The 22,313-nt window shown below is 41.2% G+C and overlaps 1 protein-coding gene across 1 annotated transcript in view; it reads left to right on the top strand.

Moving 5' to 3' along the window:
- The first annotated feature begins 3,597 nt into the window (after positions 1-3,597).
- Positions 3,598-22,313, top strand: part of LOC135522561 (POU domain, class 6, transcription factor 2-like) — a 119,959-nt gene continuing 101,243 nt past the window's right edge. The window contains exon 1 of the mRNA XM_064948940.1: positions 3,598-3,769. Within this exon, the coding sequence (XP_064805012.1) occupies positions 3,598-3,769 (172 nt within the window). The remainder of the gene's footprint in view (positions 3,770-22,313) is intronic.

The following is a 22,313-nucleotide window of genomic DNA, read 5'->3' as shown; positions in this document are numbered from 1 at the left end:
CCATGTCTGTTGTGGACTGGGAAGCCTGTACATTAGTGTCCAGCTATTCTCCTGTTGAGACAAAAGTGCGAAAAATAAATATATATATATTATATTTATTTATTTTATATTATATTTATTTATTTTTCGCACTTTTGTCTCAACAGGAGAATAGCTGGACACTAATGTACAGGCTTCCCAGTCCACAACAGTCATGCCATACTGACGGAACAGTATGCTTCCCTACCTTAAGGGGGAGACAAATCATCATCTCTCGTAGCGCGTACATACAGCATACCATAGAGGTCCTGGAACATTATAGCAGCTAATTCTAGGGGTGTAGGATGCATTATTTTTTTCACCTCTTACTTAACCTTTTATAGACGTTTAGTTCTCCGAAAGTCAGATAACCTCTCCCTGTCTTACTGTATTTCTGGGACCCTGTGCTTTTTTGTGTGATTTTGAGACAATGCTTCTTTAGGTGAAAAGAAGGGCTTATTTACCCTGCATCTGGCACCCAAACACACTATAAATCATCAAAAAGTGTAATAACTCTGCTTTCTCCTCAGGGGCATCAATTGTGATCTAAATTTAAGCAACACACATTCTGCCACAAAGAATGAACTGTTCTTAATTTATGACAAGTAACTGTGTTTATGTCAATGATGCCTTAATAAAATAAGACAGTAGTTGTCATACTCAATCAGCTTATGGATTTGCTGTCAAATACCTTAGAAAACAAATGACCACTAAAATTAACCATTTGCTTTTACATTTAGAATATTATGATTATTCTTTTCAACTGTGGAATGTTTTATACATTTTGATGATTACATTATATAATGAAATGATATTATACTTTTAAAATAATGATTGCCATACTATTATATATTATAACACATATGCTATATGTTTGACACAGAATAAGCTACAATTACTATAATTATTACCACTGTTTTTATTATTGTTAATACCCTTATTATTATTATTATTATTGAAATTACTTAATCATCATTTTCTTTCAGTGCCCTGAATGTCAGTTGAGTGGAGCATGTTTGTCCAAGGCAGAAGCCCCTTGCCCAGGGGACTCATGGGACAACGGCATTAAGGCCATTAACTATTAGCATGGATATCTGATGAGCGCTGAGGGCTTTGTGCTGACCACCTCCTCCATGGACACTGGGGGTCTGAAGAGAGGAGTGGGAGGGAGGGGTGAGAGCCGAGTGCTTTTCCCTGTTCCTGCACTGCGGCCAGGGGGAGTAGAGCAACCCCACTTCCCCTCTCTACTCACCCCACTCCATCCCCGAGCCCTCACACCGCACACACCCACTCTGTTGAAATAAACATTTACACTTTGGCTTAAGAGCTGCACCGAGAGCTCCTTTTTAATAATGTAATTAACAGCCTTGGATGAAGGCGGAGGAGACAGACGCTAACCTATCCGCCAATGGAGCTGAAGATTAGAGCTGTGATCTCATTCCCACCACTTGTTTAGAGTCTGTCAGGAAGAGGAATGTCAACATTAGGTATGATGAAATAAGGAGAAAATACAAAAAAAAGGAAAGAGATGGAAGGATGAGAGAGAGAGGACCCTGCCCTACTCTAAAGTGTCAGTTGCTTCATGTTCAATTTTTTTTTTTTTTTTATCATAGTTGGTGGGGAAAAGATTCCCCATTTCCCTTTATTTTCCCCACATTCTAACCAAAGGCTTTGCCTTCATTGTTCTCTGTTTTACTATATGTCTTGCAAACAACTACATTTTAAAACGACGAGAGAAATTTGAGCACTGCCCGGGCTTTCCGCTGCTGTTCCTCTGAGCTTTCAAACAGCCGACAGACTGTGAAGAATAAATAATAAAAAACTATTGATTATTTTGATGACTGCAAGATTCAATTAGGTATTAATTTTGCCCTCCAGTGGACCTATCAAGTGACTCAAAAGAGAAGAGGTGGGAGGTGGCGGTGGGCCCAAATGGATGCAAAGAGTGAGTAAGGCCAGGCTCAGACAGAGGGGAAAATGTGTTTACCTCACCGGGCAGAGAGGTGCATTGATGCGCAGAGTCCCATATTTAAGTGCTCCACAAACGAAGCCCTGATGACAAGAGACATTGTTACCAGGGATATATTGGGAGTATTGACCAGCCGACTCGCCTTTCGATGACATCTTAAACTATTTCTATTGATTAACATTTTCATAGATTATCATGTGTCATATCAAAGCCCCTCGATTCCCCTGATGAGCGCATTAAAAAGGACCCTCTGGACAGGAACACATCGACCACCATGGCAGGAGTGAAGGTAGTGGGGTATTGGCGCATGGGCAAGGTTCCCCCCCCCCCCTCCCTCTTTCCCTCACGCCATACATGCTGGTTACCTGTGCCCATCCGCCAACCCATTTAGACTGAATGTTCTCAACCATAATTAAGGCAGAGTGAGAGGGACAGAGAGTTGTACCCCTCTCTGTTCCTGCTGTTCATTGTGGAGGGAGGGTGGTGTAACAGTCTGAGGAGACACGAGGGAGAGGAGACACAGGAGAGGCAGAGAGGGAGGAGAGAGGGTGGAGGTGACATCTGCTTGTCTTGGGAGGCAACCTTAGGCTTGATCCCGCAGTGGTTATTCAGATGCACCAAGATCAAGGAAAATGGTTTCTGGTTTGGTAGCAAGCATCGTGCACTAGCTGGTCTCTGCTCTGTGGCCGCGAGCATGGTTTAATTGGTTTCTGTCAGGTTTTTTGGGCATTCAGAAGACAATTTTTACAATATTTTCTTGGGCATTCACTGGAGCTTCATTTAGGTATGTATGCTTTTTGTTGGTTTATTCATGATTTTTCGTTTGGTGCACTTTTACATAGTTGCACATCGGTAACTAGCAACATTACTTCATGACATTGCATTATACCTTACTTTGTTAGTAATGAAGTGACAGTCATTTTAATTCCCTCCAGCTTACGGTGGTTTTTGTTTTTGTGAGACATTAGAATGACATTTTTGGGAGGACCAATGATATGCCTTGATCTATTCCTGCCCTTGATTGGAAGAGGACTTAATTGTTTGCTGGTGTTGCCTCTGAATAATGATGCCAACGTGGACTTCTTGCTCTTAATTCAAATATCATGCAGGCTTTACTTTTGAGAAATGAACAAACTGTCTATGTAGATTTGTAAGAGTAGATAGAGTGTGTCAGTATTTCTTTAGCAATTGAATTTGTAGGTACAGTATGCGTGTACAGGATGTGTGTCATACTGAAGTTGTGACACGTATGTTCTGTGGGTATTAATGAGCGTTTAGAGGTGTGAAGAACCTTGAAGGCTGCAGGGTATAATGGCAAAGCCAAACAATCCGTAACCGCTCTTCACCAGGCAGGTTGCAGCCACCAATATCAGCAGGAGCAGCACCAGTCTCAGATAAAAGAAAGACCGCTGGAGAGAGAGGTAGGGGGAGGGAGGGAGAGAGTGGTTAGTGAGTGATAGAGGGGAGACACAGGGGTAGAGATAAGGGGAGTGAAGGGGAGTAGACAGAGAACAAGCCGGTGTAGAGTAGTGTGCGAGAGGCGGCGAGGCAAATCTAACCACGTTCTGTTGTATTCCCCACCTGGGCTCTCCAGCTCCCTCCAGGATCCGATGATTACAGGGCAGTTGAGCAAGCCGCTGCTCTCCCTGCGCAGCGAGATGAGCGCGGCAGAACTCCGGGCAGAGGACAAGGCGGCCACCCCAGACAGCAAGCTCAATGACGAGCCCCTGCTCCTGTCCTCCGAGGCAACGGGCAGAGAGGGCACTCCCAACAAGCTCTATGGTGAGTCCACTGACAGGACAGTCCTCCTTCTCTCCTCTCCTTTCTGAGACTGGTCGTGGTATGATTGACCAGAGAAATGCTCTGTCTCTGTGTGTTTTGGAAAGGGTGTCTGAGACCGGGTACTACTGGAGCAGGTTCTAGAAGAGTGTAATAGACCAAACTAAGTTGAAGTGCAAGGATTCAGGGGTGGATGAGGTGGATGCAATAAGGTTGGTTGCCTGATTTAGAGCATGCAGATGTTGAAGATAAGTTCTTTAGGTGAGCTTTCAGGTGACATGGTGTTTTACACGTTCATTATGTCGTGACTTTTTTCACTGGCAATATCAATGAAGCCATGTCCTACAAACGGTTTGAGGTCTTGTTATGAGTCTTCTGTTAATTGATTCATTGATTTCCTTATAGGCTACATCTTGAGAAGTTTAGTTGTGGAAATGTTCAACTAGATTGCCGTGAGAGTCGCAGTTGAATACTCAAAATTTCACACTAGAATTGTTCATGTAATTACGTTTCATAGTGTGTCTTTAGGCCTACACATTTAGTAATTAGAGTTGGTATAGTTCACATTGATTAGATTGGTAGGAAAGTGACCCTTCCTTTCAGAAACATCTTGGAATATCTTGGAATGTGGCATTTTATATTTTGTAGCAGGTGTGAAAGTGAAATGTGTGAATGTTGTGACAAAATATGCTAAATAAGAGAGAATTTGAGGCTGCATTGTATCCGAAATGTGTGTGCGTTCTCACTTAAATATACCTATATATTGAACAGTGGTGAGGATCTTTGGTTTTGGCTTTGGTTTGTGACATTTCCTTACACTTTATATTATCTGCAATGGTGGGTCATCACAGTTTATAATTTTTTAAGCAACTAAACACATTTTTTTGTAGGTTAATTGCAAATACCGGTATGAAGATGAATTGATATTTATAAAAATTATACATGGTAAACACATTTAAATTACAATTAGCAATTTATAAATATAAAGGAAAATGGCCTATTGCACTGATAGGGAATTACATATCCTTACCACAAGTAGACCAACATAAGAGATACTAATTGGAAATTTATATTTTTTATGTTTATTTCTGTCATTAATTCCATGTCCAGGTTCAATTACAGTTGTGATCAAGTTAATCAATATGCTTTTGATGAACCTAATTTACTTATACAGACAGTCTAATTTAATCCTAGGTCATAAGGATGAATCGCTAGGTCTAATGAGATTAAAACAATTGTTTTGTAGAATGAAACTTTAAAAGTCATTGCACCATGTCTAATATAGACTGCTGTAATATGTATATTCAGTCTCAATGTAAAGGTTAGACACTGCCTCATTTCAATTTGTTTGGATTTTGGTCTGATCCTTTAGGATGGAAGTATAAGTGTTACATTTATAGTCAATGCTGTCGCAAAATAATCGGAATAAATTCAGTCACTCACTAATCCTTATTTACACCAAAGTACATTTTTTTGTACCATCAAAATGAGGTTCATAAAAAACAATATAGCGATTGGAACATTGTGAGATGTAATATGCATCTAAGATATGAATTTATGAATCTATCAATGCAAAATTTGGTTTCAGGAATTTCAATTAGATTTTTGTGTAATGAAATGCATTAATAGAACAATTACTGTATGTCATGGATTGTCTAAAGTGTACTTTTTGTGTTATCCTGACGATGGTGCTTTGGATGTATAACTATCGCTGAGGAAACCATATGTAATGCAGTTACAGCGTGTGTCCTTGGTGTGAGTAGATACTGGATGGGATATGATGTGGTCTATTTAAGACATTTTACACAGAGAACAGCTATTTCAGTGTACAGTAATTTTACACTTAGTACACATCTAAACATGCTTGTAATGTTATGAGTCAGTACTCAGCATTGAGGATGTAATACGTCTATTTCTGAAGAGGCCCATGGACATCATTGTAAAAGATTATTTCGCACTCACTAAAATTCCATGAACCCCCTTCAAATTACAGTAAAGGTATGCTTGTCTGGAGAGGCTTTTCGAAAAGTAAGTGAATTGTGTCTTCTAGATATCATTGATACAAACTACTACAGTAAATCAAATCAAATTTGATTTGTCACATACACATGGTTAGCAGATGTTAATGCGAGTGTAGCGAAATGCTTGTGCTTCTAGTTCCGACAATGCAGTAATGACCAACGAGTAATCGAACCTAACAATTCCACAACTACTACCTTATACACACAAGTGTAAAGGGATAAAGAATATGTACATAAAAATATATGAATGAGTGACGGTACAGAACGGCATAGGCAAGATGCAGTAGATGGTATCGAGTACAGTATATACATATGAGATGAGTAATGTAGGGTATGTAAACATAAAAGTGGCATAGTTTAAAGTGTCTAGTGATACATGTAGATGGCAAGATGCAGTAGATGATATAGAGTACAGTATATACATATACATATGAGATGATTAATGTAGGGTATGTAAACATTACAACAGTACTACTAATACTTGATTAAATTGGTAGTAAATATATATTTTCATATTAACATTTTTTTTCACCTTATTTTAACCAGGTAGGCTAGTTGAGAACAAGTTCTCATTTGCAACTGCGACCTGGCCAAGATAAAGCATAGCAGTGTAAACAGACAACACAGAGTTACACATGGAGTAAACAATTAACAAGTCAATAACACAGTAGAAAAAAAATAATACATTATAAACAAAATAATGATAGTCATATAATAAAATTAAAAACATATTTGTTCTGTAACTTAAACATCCCATGAAAAAGCAGTACCAAAAGAAACGATACCAAAACAGTACACAGTGACTCTGACGTGAAGAGTGCAGGATTGTGAGTGACTGCAGTCTGTTTCCTCAGTTTAGTTTTGCCAGGTTTCTGCTTTCCACTGTTTTTCTTTTTTTTTTCTCTCTAAAAAAACACAGATGTTCTAAATCCAGAACAATGCTTAAACCACATCAGGATCCAACTTTTGAGGTCTTGAAATTCTTTTGGGGGGTGTAGTTACCCTTTAATCCCAGTGTGCACCTAGCAAGAGGCTAGCAACAGGAGTGTTTTTGTAGCGCACACGTGATAGTAGAGTTTACATAACAAATACCCACTGGATTGATGCAAATAATCATTCTAGAATTCTGCCAGTTAAGCAAAGGCTACTTTGTAGGTATCATTTTTGGGAAAGCCTTTCCATCTACCAGAAGACTGTTTCATTAGCATCATTGCTACACAAAGTGGTAGATGCGCGCACCGCACATAGACAGAAGGGGAATTCTCATTGCCTCTTCAGAAAGTTGCAGGAAATACGAATCACTGATGCATTCTGTTCATGTCTTATAATACATGTGGGCTAATTAATACATTTTCAATACCTTTAGTTGATTCCCTATTAAGTTCAATAAATTGTTTTATATTGTTGAATTCTGTTGTAATGGCTGGATTCCGCGATTCCTTCCACGTTCTCCACATCGCAGAATTTATAGGGCCTAACATATGGTATAGTTGTATTCACACCCATTGACTTTCACCACGTTTTGTTGTTACAGGCTGAATTTAAAATGGATTAAATTGAGATTTGTGTCACTAGCCTACACACAATACCCCTTAATGTCAAGATGCAATTATGTTTTCAGACATTTTTAGTAATTCATTAAAAAAATGTAATCTGAAATGTCTTGAGTCAATAAGTATTCAACCCCTTTGCCATGGCAAGCCTAAAAATATACTGATCAAAAATATAAACGCAACATGCAACAATTTCAAAGACGTATAATTCATATAAGGAAAACAGTCAATTTAAATCAATTCATTGGGTCTTAATCTATGGATTTCACATGAGTGTGGATCAGAAAACCAGTCAGTATCTTGTGTGACCACTATTTGCCTCATGCAGCCCGACACATCTCATTCACCTAGAAATGATCAGGCTGTTGATTGTGGCCTGTGGAATGTTTTCCCACTTCTCTTCAATGGTTGTGCAAAGTTGCTGGATATTGGTGGGAACTGGAACACGTTGTCGTACACATTGATTCAGAGCATCCCAAACATGCTCAATTGGTGACATGTCTGGTGTGTATGTAGGCCATGGAAGAACTAGGACATTTTCAGCTTCCAGGAATTGTATACAGAGCGACATGGGCTATGCATTATCATGCTGACACATGATGTGATGGCGGCGGATGAATGGCGCGGCAATGGGCCTCAGGATCTCATCTCTGTGCATTCAAATTGCCTTCGATAACATGCAATTGTGTTCCCCACCATCACCATGGAGCACTCTGTTCACAAATTTGACATCAGCAAACCGCTCGCCCACACAACACCATACACGTGGTCTGTGGTTGTGAGGCCAGTTGGACGTACTGCCAAATTCTCTACAACCACGTTTGAGGTGGCTTATGGGAGAGAAATTAACATTAAATTATCTGGCAACAGATCTGGTGGAAATTCCTGCAGTCAGCATGCCAATTGCACACTCCCTCAAACTTGAAACATCTGTGGCATTGTGCTGTGTGACAAAACTGCACATTTTAGAGAGACCTTTTATTATCCCCAGCACAAAGTGCACCTGTGTAAGGATCATGCAGTTTAATCAGCTTCTTGATATGCCACACCTGTCAAGTGGATGGATTATCTTGGCAAATGAGAAATCCTCAATAACAGGGATGTAACAAATTTGTGCACAAAATTGGAAAGAAATAAGCTTTTTGTGCATATGAAACATTTCTGGGATCTTTTATTTCAGCTCATGAAACATGGGACCAAAACTTTACATGTTGTGTTTATATTTTCTGTTCAGTGTAAGTTCAGGAATAAACATTTGCATAATAAGTTGCATGGACTCACTCTGTGTGCTGTAATAGTGTTTAACATGATTTCTTAATGACGACCTCATCTCTGTAAACCACCCATACAATTATCTGTAACGTCCCTCAGTCGAGCAGTGCATTTCAAACACAAAGACCAGGGAGGTTTTCCAATGCCTCGCAAAGAAGGACACCTATTGGTAGATGGGTAAAAATGTAAAAAAGCAGACACTGAATATCCCTTTGAGCATGATGAAGTTATTAATTACACTTTGGATGGTGTATCAATACACCCTGTCACTACCAAGATACAGGTGTACTCAGTTGCCAGAGAGTAAGGAAACCGCTTAGTGATTTCCCCATGAGGCCAATAGTGACTTTAAAACAGTTTCAATTTAATGGCTGTGATAGAAGAAAACTGAGGATGGACCAACAGCATCGTAATTACTCTACAACACTAACCTAAATGACAGAGTGAAAGAAAGGGAGCCTGGACAGAAAAAAAATATTCCAAAACATGCATCCTTTTTTGCAAAAAGGCACTAAAGAAAAACTGCAAAAAATGTGGCAAAGTAATTAACTTTATGTCCTGAATACAAAGCGTTATGTTTGGGAAAAATCCAACACAACACATCACTGAGTACGACTCTTAAATGTTGAAAGCATGGTGATGACTGCATCATGTTATGGGTATGCCTTTCAGGACTAGGGAGGAAAACCTGGTTCTGTCTTCTTTTCAACAGACACTGGGAGACAAATTCACCGTTTAGCAGGACAATAACCTAAAAGATAAGGCCAAATATACACTGGAGTTGCTTACCAAGATGACAGTGAATGTTCCTGAGTGGCCTAGTTAGGGTTTTGATTTACAGTGGGACAAAAAAAGTATTTAATCAGCCACCAATTGTGCATGGTCTCCCACTTAAAAAGATGAGAGAGGCCTGTAATTTTCATCCTAGGTACACTTCAACTATGACAGACAAAATGAGAAAAAAAATCCAGAAAATCGCAGTGTATGATTTTTTAAATTAATTTATTTGCAAATTATGGTGAAAATAAGTATTTTGTCAATAACAAAAGTTTATCTCAATACTTTGTTATATACCCTTTGTTGGCAATGACAGATCAAATGTTTTCTGTAAGTCTTCACAAGGTTTTCACACACTGTTGCTGGTATTTTGGCCCATTCCTCCATGCAGATCTCCTCTAGAGCAGTGATGTTTTGGGGCTGTTGCTGGGCAACACAGACTTTCAACTCCCTCCAAAGATTTTCTATGGGGTTGAGATCTGGAGACTGGCTAGGCCACTCCAGTACCTTGAAGTGCTTCTTACGGAGCCACTCTATCGTTGCCCGGGCGGTGTGTTTGGGATCATTGTCATGCTGAAAGACCCAGCCACGTTTCATCTTCAATGCCCTTGCTGATGGAAGGAGGTTTTCACTCAAAATCTCACGATACATGGCTCCATTCATTCTTTCTTTTACACGGATCAGTCGTCCTCGTCCCTTTGCAGAAAAACAGCCCCAAAGCATGATGTTTCCACCCCCATGCTTCACAGTAGGTATGGAGTTCTTTGGATGCAACTCAGCATTCTTTGTCCTCCAAACACGACGAGTTGAGTTTTTACGAAAAAGGTCTATTTTGGTTTCATCTGACCATATGACATTCTCCCAATCTTCTTCTGGATCATCCAAATGCTCTCTAGCAAACTTCAGACGGGCCTGGACATGTACTGGCTTAAGCAGGGGGACACGTCTGGCACTGCAGGATTTGAGTCCCTGGCGGCGTAGTGTGTGGTACTGATTTGTTACTTTGGTCCCAGCTCCCTGCAGGTCATTCACTAGGTCCCCCCGTGTGGTTCTGGGATTTTTGCTCACCGTTCTTGTGATCATTTTGACCCCACGGGGTGAGATCTTGCGTGGAGCCCCAGATCGTGGGAGATTATCAGTGGTCTTGTATGTCTTCCATTTCCTAATAATTGCTCCCACAGTTGATTTCTTCAAACCAAGCTGCTTACCTATTGCAGATTCAGTCTTTCCAGCCTGGTGCAGGTCTATAATTTTGTTTCTGGTGTCCTTTGACAGCTCTTTGGTCTTGGCCATAGTGGAGTTTGGAGTGTGACTGTTTGAGGTTGTGGACAGGTGTCTTTTATACTGATAACAAGTTCAAACAGGTGCCATTAATACAGGTAATGAGTGGAGGACAGAGGAGCCTCTTAAAGAAGAAGTTACAGGTCTGTGAGAGCCAGAAATCTTGCTTGTTTGTAGGTGACCAAATACTTATTTTCCACCATAATTTGCTAATAAATTCATTACAAAGCCTACAATGTGATTTTCTGGATTTTGTTTCTAATTTTGTCTGTCATAGTTGAAGTGTACCTATGATTAAAATTACAGGCCTCTCTCATCTTTTTAAGTGGGAGAACTTGCACAATTTGTGGCTGACTAAAGACATTTTTGCCCCACTGTAAATCAGCTTGAAAATCTAGGGCAGGACTTGAAAATGGCTGTTTAGCAATGATCAGAGCTTGAATCATTTTAAAAAGAAAAATGTGCAAATATTGTACAATCCAGGCGTGCAAAGCTCTGACAGACTTGCACATAAACACAGCTGTAATTGCTGCCAAAGGCTATTCTAACATGAGTATTCAAGGGTGTGAATACTTATGTAAATGAGATATTTCTATATTTCACTTTCAATACATTTGCTAAAATTTCTACCAATGTTTTCACTTTGTCATTATCAGGTATTGTGTGTAGATTGGGGGAGATTTTTTTAAATTTCAGGCTGTAACACAATTCTGGGGGGAATAAGTTAAGGGGTATGAGTACTTTCTGAAGGCACTGTATGTGTGTGGTTTTACTGTAGGTTTATAGGTGGCAACAGAGCATGCCTTGAGCTCAGATTGTACCAAAAAAAATGAAAAATATATATTTATTACAAATAGTATTATACTCACCACATATACACACAAAATAGATTACAATACCATTTGGAATCTGTATTTGGCCTGCATGCTAGAAAAACATAACTCCTTTTCTAATTGAATGCTGTCAGCACAGCAATCCGGAATGTTTTTATGTCTCATTTCTTTCTTCTGTATGTCAAGTTCTAGTTAAAGCAATAAGACCCGGGGGGGGGGTGGTCTATGGCTAATATATTATTGTTAAGGGCTGTTCTCATGCACGATGCAACGCAGTGTGCCTGGATACAGCCATGGTATATTGGCAATATACCACAAACACCCACATTGAAACACCCATAACCCTTATTGATTTCATAAACTGGTTACCAACATAATTTGAGCAGTAAAAATGCATGTATTGTCATACCCATGGTATACGGCTTTAAGTCAATCAGCATTCAGGGCTTGAACCATTTATAATAATTGCCATTATTGTTACTTAATTTATGTGTGCTTGGCCTACCTCATGCCAAAAACACAAATATATCATGTTGGCTTTCTATACTCACTATATAATCAGGACTAATCTAATTTTGGATTCATTCTAATGATCAAGCACATTAAACCACTTACACGCACGCATCAATCAGTACAGATCCATTGCTGCTGGCATCCTTCAACACCATTGGTGCCCAAGATGAGCAATGCTCTTAGTCTACTACCTGTTATCACACAATAAGAGTTTTAAAAAACATGGTAGTGTTACATTGGACATGGAAAGATGAGAGAAAGCATTGGCATTTGTTTTGTCATGAATAATACATCAAAAACAGCTATCCCATTATGATGAAGCATACAATAACAAGGTGCTTTAGGGTGTGTGTGAGTGTGCATGTATTTGTCTGTTTGTGTATTGTCTGTGCTTGTATTGGTCTGTGCGTGTATTTGTCTGTGAGTGTATTTGTCTGTGAGTGTATTTGTCTGAGCGTGTATTTGTCCGTGACTGTATTTGTCCGTGATTGTATTTGCCCGTGATTGTATTTGCCTGTCCGTGTATTTGTCTGTCCGTGTATTTGTCTGTCCGTGTATTTGACTGTGCGAGTATTTGTTTCTCTGCTTTGTGTATTTGTCTGTGTGCATGTTTTGGGATTAGACAAGGGGACGATAGTGTGCAGTCTGGCAGTGGTGTGTGCACGTGTATCTGTCTGTTTTTGTGTGTTTGTACAGTTCACATGCGTTTTGAGACTAGACAAGGAAGTGGCGTAAGGTGAAGATAGTGTGCTGTTTGACAGCGTTGTGCTCCATTGTTACTTACTGCTGAGAAATATTTTGGGAGAGGGTTCTCCAAACAACCTCCCAAGTCCTGATCAGTGTACGGCTCCAGCTGTCAGTGAAATACATTTTTTAGGATATCCCAGGGCTAGACTCTCCAAAACAAAGACTAGTGTACCAGGTAACTAATTCATCTCAACAGTGTTACAATTCTCTGCAATAAGCATCAAGCGGTCTTTCAGTTCACTTCTAGACTCATGGTTACATGTGAAGCCACTGGTCCGTGTTTGCCTGTACTTCACGCTCTGTCCCCCCCCCCCCCCCCCCCAATTTCTTTTGAACAGAATGTAGATTGGCGAACTGACAGCCCGGCCCGCGGAACAATCTCCCTCCTCTCAAATTACTCAATTAGCCCATGCCAGCTAACATTTTTTAGATTGGTAAATTAGTTTAGCGGCCATCAACACTTGTAGTAATCATGGTCAAATTACCAACCGGGGGCCCCCATTGATTTTTTTCGTCACTCTCACTCAGATATAATTTTAAAAACTTCAAACATTTGGCAAAATGAGTAGAATTGCATGAAGTTAGTTATACGATTACAAATTCTCCTCTACTCTCCATGGAAAAATGTGTAGAATTGCAGGAAACGAACTGTAAATCTTAAAAATGTTTTCTCTGCTGTCAAGTGGGTGCCCCATAACAACATTTCGCTTAGGGCCCCCAAAAGGCTAGGGCCGGCTCTGACTGCATGTGAGGGTATGGAGGTGGGTACACAGACCCTGCAATAGCTCATGATGAGTTCTGATTTCCTGTGTCCCCTCCACCCCCATCAAAGTTACCCATCCCTGCAATACGCCTTTCTAAAACGGCAGTCTTTATTTTTATAATACCGTATTCCACATAACTCTGTTGTCATTTTATATTTCATGTCAATTCACCTGCTGTCACCATTATTGTTAATTCAGTGGTGTGTTTTGGTAGAGGTTGTCTTAAGATGTGGTTGACCCAAGCTGCCCTGGTGTTTCTTGTGAGGCCGATGGAGCGATGGCATGGCTCGGCCCGTAGGCTATGCCGGGGGGGGGGGGAGGTGGCGGCTCTGGGCAGGCTGGCACGACTCACTTGCCCTGAGACTAGGCACAGCTTTGAGACGGTCAGGATATGTGGAGTAGTCAGGAGATGGAGAGGGAGATGGAGAGGGAGATGGAGAGGGAGATGGAGATGGAGATGGAGAGGGAGATGGAGAGAGAGAGAGGGAGAGGGAGAGGGAGAGGGAGAGAGAGAGAGCTCAACTCCTCTGACAAAGCAGCAGCACAGCTCCCCTACATGCAGGTCACAGGGCATAGTGGATGATAGGAGGATGGTTTCTCACAAGAAGGAAAAAGTCTAATGTTATGCCAAGGTTGTATATGCATCTATGTACACACACACACACACGTTTGTTTATGCATGTGTAGCCTATGTTACAGTATTATTCTTAGCCTTAGATGTGGGAGTAGGGCAATGTTCTCTTATCAGCCTCCTTGAGTCTCCGTTGCCGTAGACAACAGATGCATGTACAGTAGGCCTATGGTATGGATATGCATCTCTTTCGGGTGGCTTACTGTTATAAATGTGCAAATTTGTCAATGAGATTGTATTTCTTAATCAGAAATGTTTAGAGAAATCTTGACTCTTGATATTCTCAGTTACATTTTGAACCCAACTCACTATCCCCAAAAAATATAGTAATTATTTCAAGCTATGATTGCCCATGCATCTCCACACCACCCTCGGGATTGAGTACGTATGTATTAAGTTCAGCTCTTTGAACAAACCCCTTTTCTGCATAACGGTAATTGAGCTAGTCATATGAGCCAGTTCAGATACTCTAGATTTTATTTGGTTTAAGAAGTTCCTGGTATTAGACAAAAATACACAATGTTATTTGCTGTTGACGGACTTAAGAACTTCCCACCCATTTCTCGAGGCGACTCTTCACAGTGTTCGCTGGATTAACAGTTTCAATTAATAGAACAGCAAAGGAAAGTTAATTATTTTTGTGTGTCATTTTCATCAGTATGTTGGTGGATGGTGACACTGTACTCAATGTACACATAATAGTGGTGTTTGTCAGAAAATGCACAATACAGGTTCACACCATCAATCTGAAAATATCCATGCGGTGGTCAACGAACACATGTCCTTGGCTGTATGGTTGAAAGTGTCTATATTCAGCTGGGATGCGAGGAGCTATAGAGAGTGAATGTTCAGAATTCACCAAGTATAATTTGTTAAGTGCCAACTTTGTTGAAGCAGCAGAGGAAAATAACCAAAAGAGTATGATAATGATATTCAGTGATTCTTTATTCAGTGACTATTCCTGTGTCAACAAAGTGAGAGAGTTAAGGTTCAGTTAGATTATTTGTGAGGAACTGCATTGTATAGAGTACAGTGATGCTTTTGGATTTAGTAGGATTTTCTTTACATTTAAGTGGATACTTACTGAAGTTTGATTTCTGCAGGGAAAAAAGTGTTGATTGAAGTGAAGGTGTCAACTTTCTTGGGGTTCTCGAATTTGGTTGATTGTTGTGACTAGTTTTGCGAAGGGAGTGTACGCTACTGGAAACTTTACCAGTAAAACTACCGGAATTTTGGTATCTTTCAAGGATTTTATATAATATATTATGAGTCATCTAGTGGCCCGTTTGGGTACTTCAGATTATCACAGGTGTATGTAATTATCTCTGGCCCTCTCTCTGGCCTTGTACAGTGGGGCAAAAAGTATTTAGTCAGCCACCAATTGTGCAAGTTCTCCCACTTAAAAATATTTAAAAATAATTTTCATCATAGGTACACTTCAACTATGACAGACAAAATGAGGAAATAAAATCCAGAAAATCACATTATAGGATTTTTAATGAATTTATTTGCAAATTATGGTGGAAAATAAGTATTTGGTCAATAACAAAAGTTTATCTCAATACTTTGTTATATACCCTTTGTTGGAAATGACAGAGGTCAAACATTTTCTGTAATTCTTCACAAGGTTTTCACACACTGTTGCTGGTATTTTGGCCCATTCCTCCATGCAAATCTCCTCTAGAGCAGTGATGTTTTGGGGCTGTTGCTGGGCAACACAAACTTTCAACTCCCTCCAAAGACTTTCTATGGGGTTGAGATCTGGAGACTGGCTAGGCCACTCCAGGACCTTGAAATGCTTCTTACGAAGCCACTCCTTCGTTGCCCGGGCGGTGTGTTTGGGATCATTGTCATGCTGAAAGACCCAGCCACGTTTCATCTTCATTGCCCTTGCTGATGGAAGGAGGTTTTCACTAAAATCTCACGATACATGGCCCCATTCATTCTTTCCTTTACACGGATCAGTCGTCCTCGTCCCTTTGCAGAAAAACAGCCCCAAAGCATGATGTTCCCACCCCATGCTTCACAGTAGGTATGGTGTTCTTTGGAAGCAACTCATCATTCTTTGTCCTCCAAACACGACGAGTTGAGTTTTTACCAAAAAGTTATATTTTGGTTTCATCTGACCATATGACATTCTCCCAATCTTCTTCTGGATCATCCAAATGCTCTCTAGCAAACTTCAGACGGGTCTGGACATGTACTGGCTTAAGCAGGGGGACACGTCTGGCACTGCAGGATTTGAGTCCCTGGCGGCGTAGTGTGTTACTGATGGTAGGCTTTGTTACTTTGGTCCCAGCTCTCTGCAGGTCATTCACTAGGTCCCCTGTGTGGTTCTGGGATTTTTGCTCACCGTTCTTGTGATCATTTTGACCCCACGGGGTGAGATCTTCTGTGGAGCCCCAGATCGTGGGAGATTATCAGTGGTCTTGTATGTCTTCCATTTCCTAATAATTGCTCCTACAGTTGGTTTCTTCAAACCAAGCTGCTTACCTATTGCAGATTCAGTCTTCCCAGCCTGGTGCAAGTCTACAATTTTGTTTCTGGTGTCCTTTGACAGCTCTTTGGTCTTGGACATAGTGGAGTTTTGAGTGTGACTGTTTGAGGTTGTGGACAGGTGTCTTTTATACTGATAACAAGTTCAAACAGGTATCATTAATACAGGTAATGAGTGGAGGATAGAGGAGCCTCTTAAAGAAGAAGCTACAGGTCCGTGAGAGCCAGAAATCTTGCTTGTTTGTAGGTGACCAAATACTTATTTTCCACCATAATTTGCAAATAAATTCATAAAAATCCTACAATGTGATTTTCTGGATTTTTTTTCTCATTTTGTCTATCATAGTTGAAGTGTACCTATGATGAAAATTACAGGCCTCTCTCATCTTTTTAAGTAGGAGAACTTGCACAATTGGTGGCTGACTAAATACGTTTTTGCCCCACTGTAACATGCCAATGTAAAACATTATTCTAAATATAAACCATCAACTTAGTCGATTCCACTGGTGTTTAATATGAGGGTTAAAGCATTTAATACACTTCATCTTTTTTTAGACTCTACTTTTTTTTACTATGTCAGTATGTATTTGATGTCAATGTTTTGGGGTCAAACTTTTGGGAATTGTGAAAAAAGTCAGTAGTTGGACGAGTTGCAGAAGTAATTGAAAATAATTCCAGTATAGATATTTTTTCTCTCTTCATTAATTAGGCTATTTTCTCTTGTACCTTATGGCAAATCTATTAGAAACTCATGGACAATATGGTCACAGATATAAAACATTTATACTATATATGAATACATTTTTTTAAATATTAAAATATGAATCGCTCAAGTTACAATAGATTGCCATAGATTTTCTGTTAATTACCAAATTACTGAAGATTCCGGTAACTTTGGAAAATGACCAGTCGCTTTGCAAACCTAGTTGTGAGGGCCCAGGCGGTTGTATAAAAGGAAACATTGGTAGACAATGTCATTGGTAATATTTGTTTGTAAAGAGTAATGAGTAATGTTTGTCTACCACACCCAGCCATGCTCGTTTCACTGGTGAAATGGTTTCTCTCCTTTTTAAAAGCTAATTCCTCATGGCTGTGCAAATAGTCTTCCACTCCAGCTATCAAAAGCCACGAGGCACCACAAACATCCTGAAAAGTGGATGTTAGGTGGGAAAGCTCGTCCCCGGCATGAGGACGAGATGGCTGGGCTGTGTACAGATTCTGTCTTCCGCTCTCAAGCAAATCTCCCCTTTCGAACATCAACAGACAAGATAATAAGACACTCAGAGCACAATTCGGTATTATATTCCGCAACCACAGGCTCCTCTTGTCAGTTTGCATTTACTCTCCCTAGGATGTGACGCTTCCATCATCATGCCGTCAAAAACAGCCTGGCTAGAACGACAAGGGCACTCATTTCATACACTTACTGTCTACATGAAATGGCCTGCACTTATACCGATTCTGCCAAAATGGAGGAACATTTTCAGAAAGGTCACCTACAGACTAAAAAGAGGAGAGAAATAAATCTTCCATCGATTTATGCGATTGGGGGTCATTCCGAAGAAAAAGCCTAGAAAGACTAAATGTCTTTATTTGTTGTGTTTCGTAAGATCAGTTAGTCATTAATTTCGATAAGATAAGATATTTATGACTAAATGTGTTTTTTTTTTTTTTTTTTACAATCCGGTAGCTACTGTACAGTACCTCACTAAAATCACTTAAGTGAATTGGATTACTGTGACAGTTGTCCTTAATACCAGTATAAAAATATGTTTATCACTCAGAAGAACCTGTTCACTTTTATTAGGATCGGCATGTATTTCATTTCATACCAACATTCTCTACAACTATCTCCTACTTCTTCCTTATCCCCTTGTTCCCTTCAACCCCCCCCCTCTGCATACACAGACACACACGGCTGGAGGCATCCCTCCACACTCACCATTTTCCTTCTGTAAATCAGCTTAGTGAGCAGGGTGAGTGAGTGGAGCTGTTTGGCTGCTTGCTAATGCAAAGAGGCCTGTAATGTTCTGATGAGCCGGGGTTAAGTAATAAAGTGAAAGAGACAAGTGTGCAAATGGGACCGGCTCGGTAACAGTAAATAAGACTCAAGGATAAAGAAGGCCGAGAGCGGGGGAGGACTAGGAGTCTTTCTCCCCAGGAGGTGGATCTCATTAATGAGGATTTCAGATGTTTGTGCCGCAAACTTGAAAAGCGGCTTAATCGGTGCCCTATAGAGCAGGTGTAATACATTCGCTTATGCACCCAGAGCGACCGTGTGCTATCCTTGCCATCGTCACCATCACAGCTCAGATAGCATTGAGGAACAAGGAGGTGCTGTTTCTGAGATGGACAGGCAGAGGTCATCTGTTTTACAAATAGACACCCCGGTCATGTAGATTACATTCCTGGTGACACTGAGCACGTCAAAGTGACTGACATTATAATCCGTCCGATATATTGTGCACATACTGTAGAAATGAATTGTTAACCTTATTGTGGAGTAAATTACATTGAGGGCCAGTGGTAGAGGACATTAATTTAATGAATATTAAAATGCACTTTATTCTGCTCTCTGCATGCTCAGTTTTTTGAGATGAAAATAACCATTTTCAATGAAAAATGTATTTCATAGTCTCCATAGTCTTCATGTTGGACTAACAAAGAAACGTCGCAACTCCTTGGCGTTGACACGGTCGGTGTTGTAGGGATGTAATTGAAGCTGGGAAAGGGGTCACGTTTTCAGGAATGGAAATTACAATGTTGTCTTTCACTTGTGAGGCGTGAACCGGAGATGTATCCATCCCACAGTCCGCATGTCCTTCACAAACCTTTATTATTTATAGCTCTCCCTCTTTGAGCAATGACCAGTACTAATGCATAACCTTCTGTCCTTCTGGCAGATTCGTTTCCTTTGAAACCAAAGATTGAAGGAAGAGAAAAGGGTGTGTGGAGATCCAGGCTAGCGAGAAGTTATTAGTTTTTTCTCTCTCCCCCTTCACATCTGAGGATGTGGAATAACATTGTGACGCTTCTTTTCTTGGGGAATGGAGTTACGGGCTTCAAAGCAATAGTCTATCCTGTACACTCCCCTCCCTCCGCAGCGTGACGGCACTATGAGGATGTTGTGTGCTGCTGGGGAAATTCTGTTAGAGAGCATGGAGGGCCGGTTCTCGATTCTGAACCCCCCCCCCCCTCCCCCGGAAGTGGGACAGAGAGGCAGCAGTAGTGTTAGTGTTGGATAGCCTTGAGGGGGGTGATGTGTCAAGTGTGACATGTGGGTGTCTAGTAACCCCCCGCACCGGCCCCTGTCCCCTGTAACGGTCCCTACCAACAGACACCACTGGCTGCCGCTCTTTGGACGTATTGCATTCTCCATACATACTATGTGCTGTCTATGTTCTGCCTACAGTAATTCTAGGATTGTGACTATTTCACATAGCTATAACGGTTTCTTTCCTTGATACTTTTGGAATGAATAGCGTATAATTGTTAGTCACTTATTTGCCATTTTGAACATGAAGCTGCGCTATTCCACACGTTTCCTTTGTTTGAGACAGAGGAAAAGGAAGATAAATGAAAACCAGTGCTGTGAAAAAAACGCGTTGGACGGAGATGCAGACAGAGGGCCATGGCTGAAAAGAGACCCTCGTGCAGGACAGGGATGAAGGGGGCACCAGATCAGGGGCAATCCCACAAATATAATTTAAGTCATTTAAAAAGAGTTGCCCATCAATAGAGAGGGAGGCACCTCAGTATTCTCCTCATCTCCTAACAGGCTTAGAGCCCTCTCAGGCAGGCCCTGATTTCACCATCCACGCTGCGCTGATGGACATAAAAGGATGAGGAATAATGTAGGATTGTTATTTGTCTCTTTCAACCCTGAGGTAATCAGGTTGACATTGCTAGGGGAATGAGGAGAAGAGGCCGCAACAGATGTGCTCATGTGCAAAGTGTTCTACTCCCCTGAGAGCTTGCCTGCGCAAATGCCCTCTCCCTTTCTCTCTAACTCTCCCCCTCTTCCTCCTTTCCACCCCCCCCCCCCACCTGTCTCTCTCTCTCTTCATCACACCCTCTCTTTCTCAACCTTTGAGATTAACATTCCCCCTCCTCTCCAGTTCACCTCATCCTGTCCCTCTTGTGCTCTCCAGCCTCCTCAGCTCCTGGTCCCCTTCACTGCAGAGGGAGAGGCAGGTACAAGCAGGCCTAGAGCACTTCCCTGTCTCAGAGAGCCTGTTGGAGGGAAACCCATGGCCATGGGAGAGAGGATAGCTACGGAAGGATGCTACTTCCTTGTTATCAGATACATTGACATACTGACAATGACCAGTAGCTATCCATTGAGCAGCAACAGTGGAGTTGACACTTCAAAAATGTAGTTTTTACCCTGTAAAAACTGGGAAGACAGAGACATTAGTCCGTCTCTGTACCTCCATCTCTCTCTCTTACTCTCTCTCTCTCTGCCACTCCCCCCCCCATGTTTTCCAATGTGGTATTGTAATTACTCCAGTAGTGGCTGAGGAATTGCTGTGGTAAAAAAAAACAATCCACGCTTCCCTGTGCTTTGCTTTGAGAACCGACCCCTTGACTACACAAGTCCACTTATTGGTGGAATAATTAATGAATAAGATATTTTTGCCTGTAAACTCTGGAGCCCCTTGCAACTCCAGCAAATCAAACTTCAATGTAAAGAGCCCAGAGAGACTGGCACGGCCCCTGACCACCAAGCCCCTACGCCGGGTCCTTAATTAAGGAAATGACAGCTCTCCAGGCTCCAGCGGGCTATAATGTAGCTAATGGTATTACAGGCAGCCAACCACTCAACAGTCAGTCTCTGGTGTGTTCCGACTCCAAAAACGCTATTGACCTGTAACCAGCCAGCCTCTTCTCTCACTCGGGGTCTCTAAACAGCGTATTACTTTCCTGCTCATCCTCAGGGAGCCTAACAAAGAGGACCCGGGGTTATTGCCAGCACATTATACTCATGGTTATTGTTGAGGGCTTTAGTGTGCTCAATGAAAGACAGAAGAATGACATGAAAAACACTTTGTAAGTCTGGAGTCTAACACAAGTTGCTACCACATAGGGATACAGATAGAACATTCTTGAGCACGTAATGTTCTGCCACTCAGGTTTAACTATAGCCTACTGTAGTGCACTATCCAGTACTGTATATGCTCTCTCTCTCTCTCTCTCCCTCTCTCTCTCTCGCTCTCTCTCTCTCTCTCTCTCTCTCTCTCGCTCTCTCTCTCTCTCTCTCTCTCTCTCTCTCTCTCTCTCTCTCGCTCTCTCTCGCTCTCTCTCTCTCTCTCTCTCTCTCTCGCTCTCTCGCTCTCTCTCTCTCTCTCTCTCTCTCTCTCTCTCTCTCTCTCTCTCTCTCTCGTGTGTGAATACTTGTCCGTGTGCCAATCCCATAAAAGCTATGCCGTGTCAGCCATTCAGCCATTTCAGCAGCATTAGTGAAATCAATGGCCAAACAATCCAGCACAATTGGTCTGGTATTGACAGAATTAAACCTTGTGTATGATGTGACTTGTCATTTTTCCGGGCCTCAGTATGATGCCCTGATCCTCATCATCAGTGAATCTCCATTGATTGGTGCAGCCTGAGCGTTCACCCTCATTTGTTTAGCACTAAACAATGACAAGGAACAACAACA

The sequence above is a fragment of the Oncorhynchus masou genome, chromosome 30, assembly GCF_036934945.1.
Source record: "Oncorhynchus masou masou isolate Uvic2021 chromosome 30, UVic_Omas_1.1, whole genome shotgun sequence".
Classification (NCBI taxonomy): Eukaryota; Metazoa; Chordata; class Actinopteri; order Salmoniformes; family Salmonidae; genus Oncorhynchus; species Oncorhynchus masou.
Note: the sequence above shows the minus strand (reverse complement) of the source record. Positions and strands in the feature narration are given on the sequence as shown.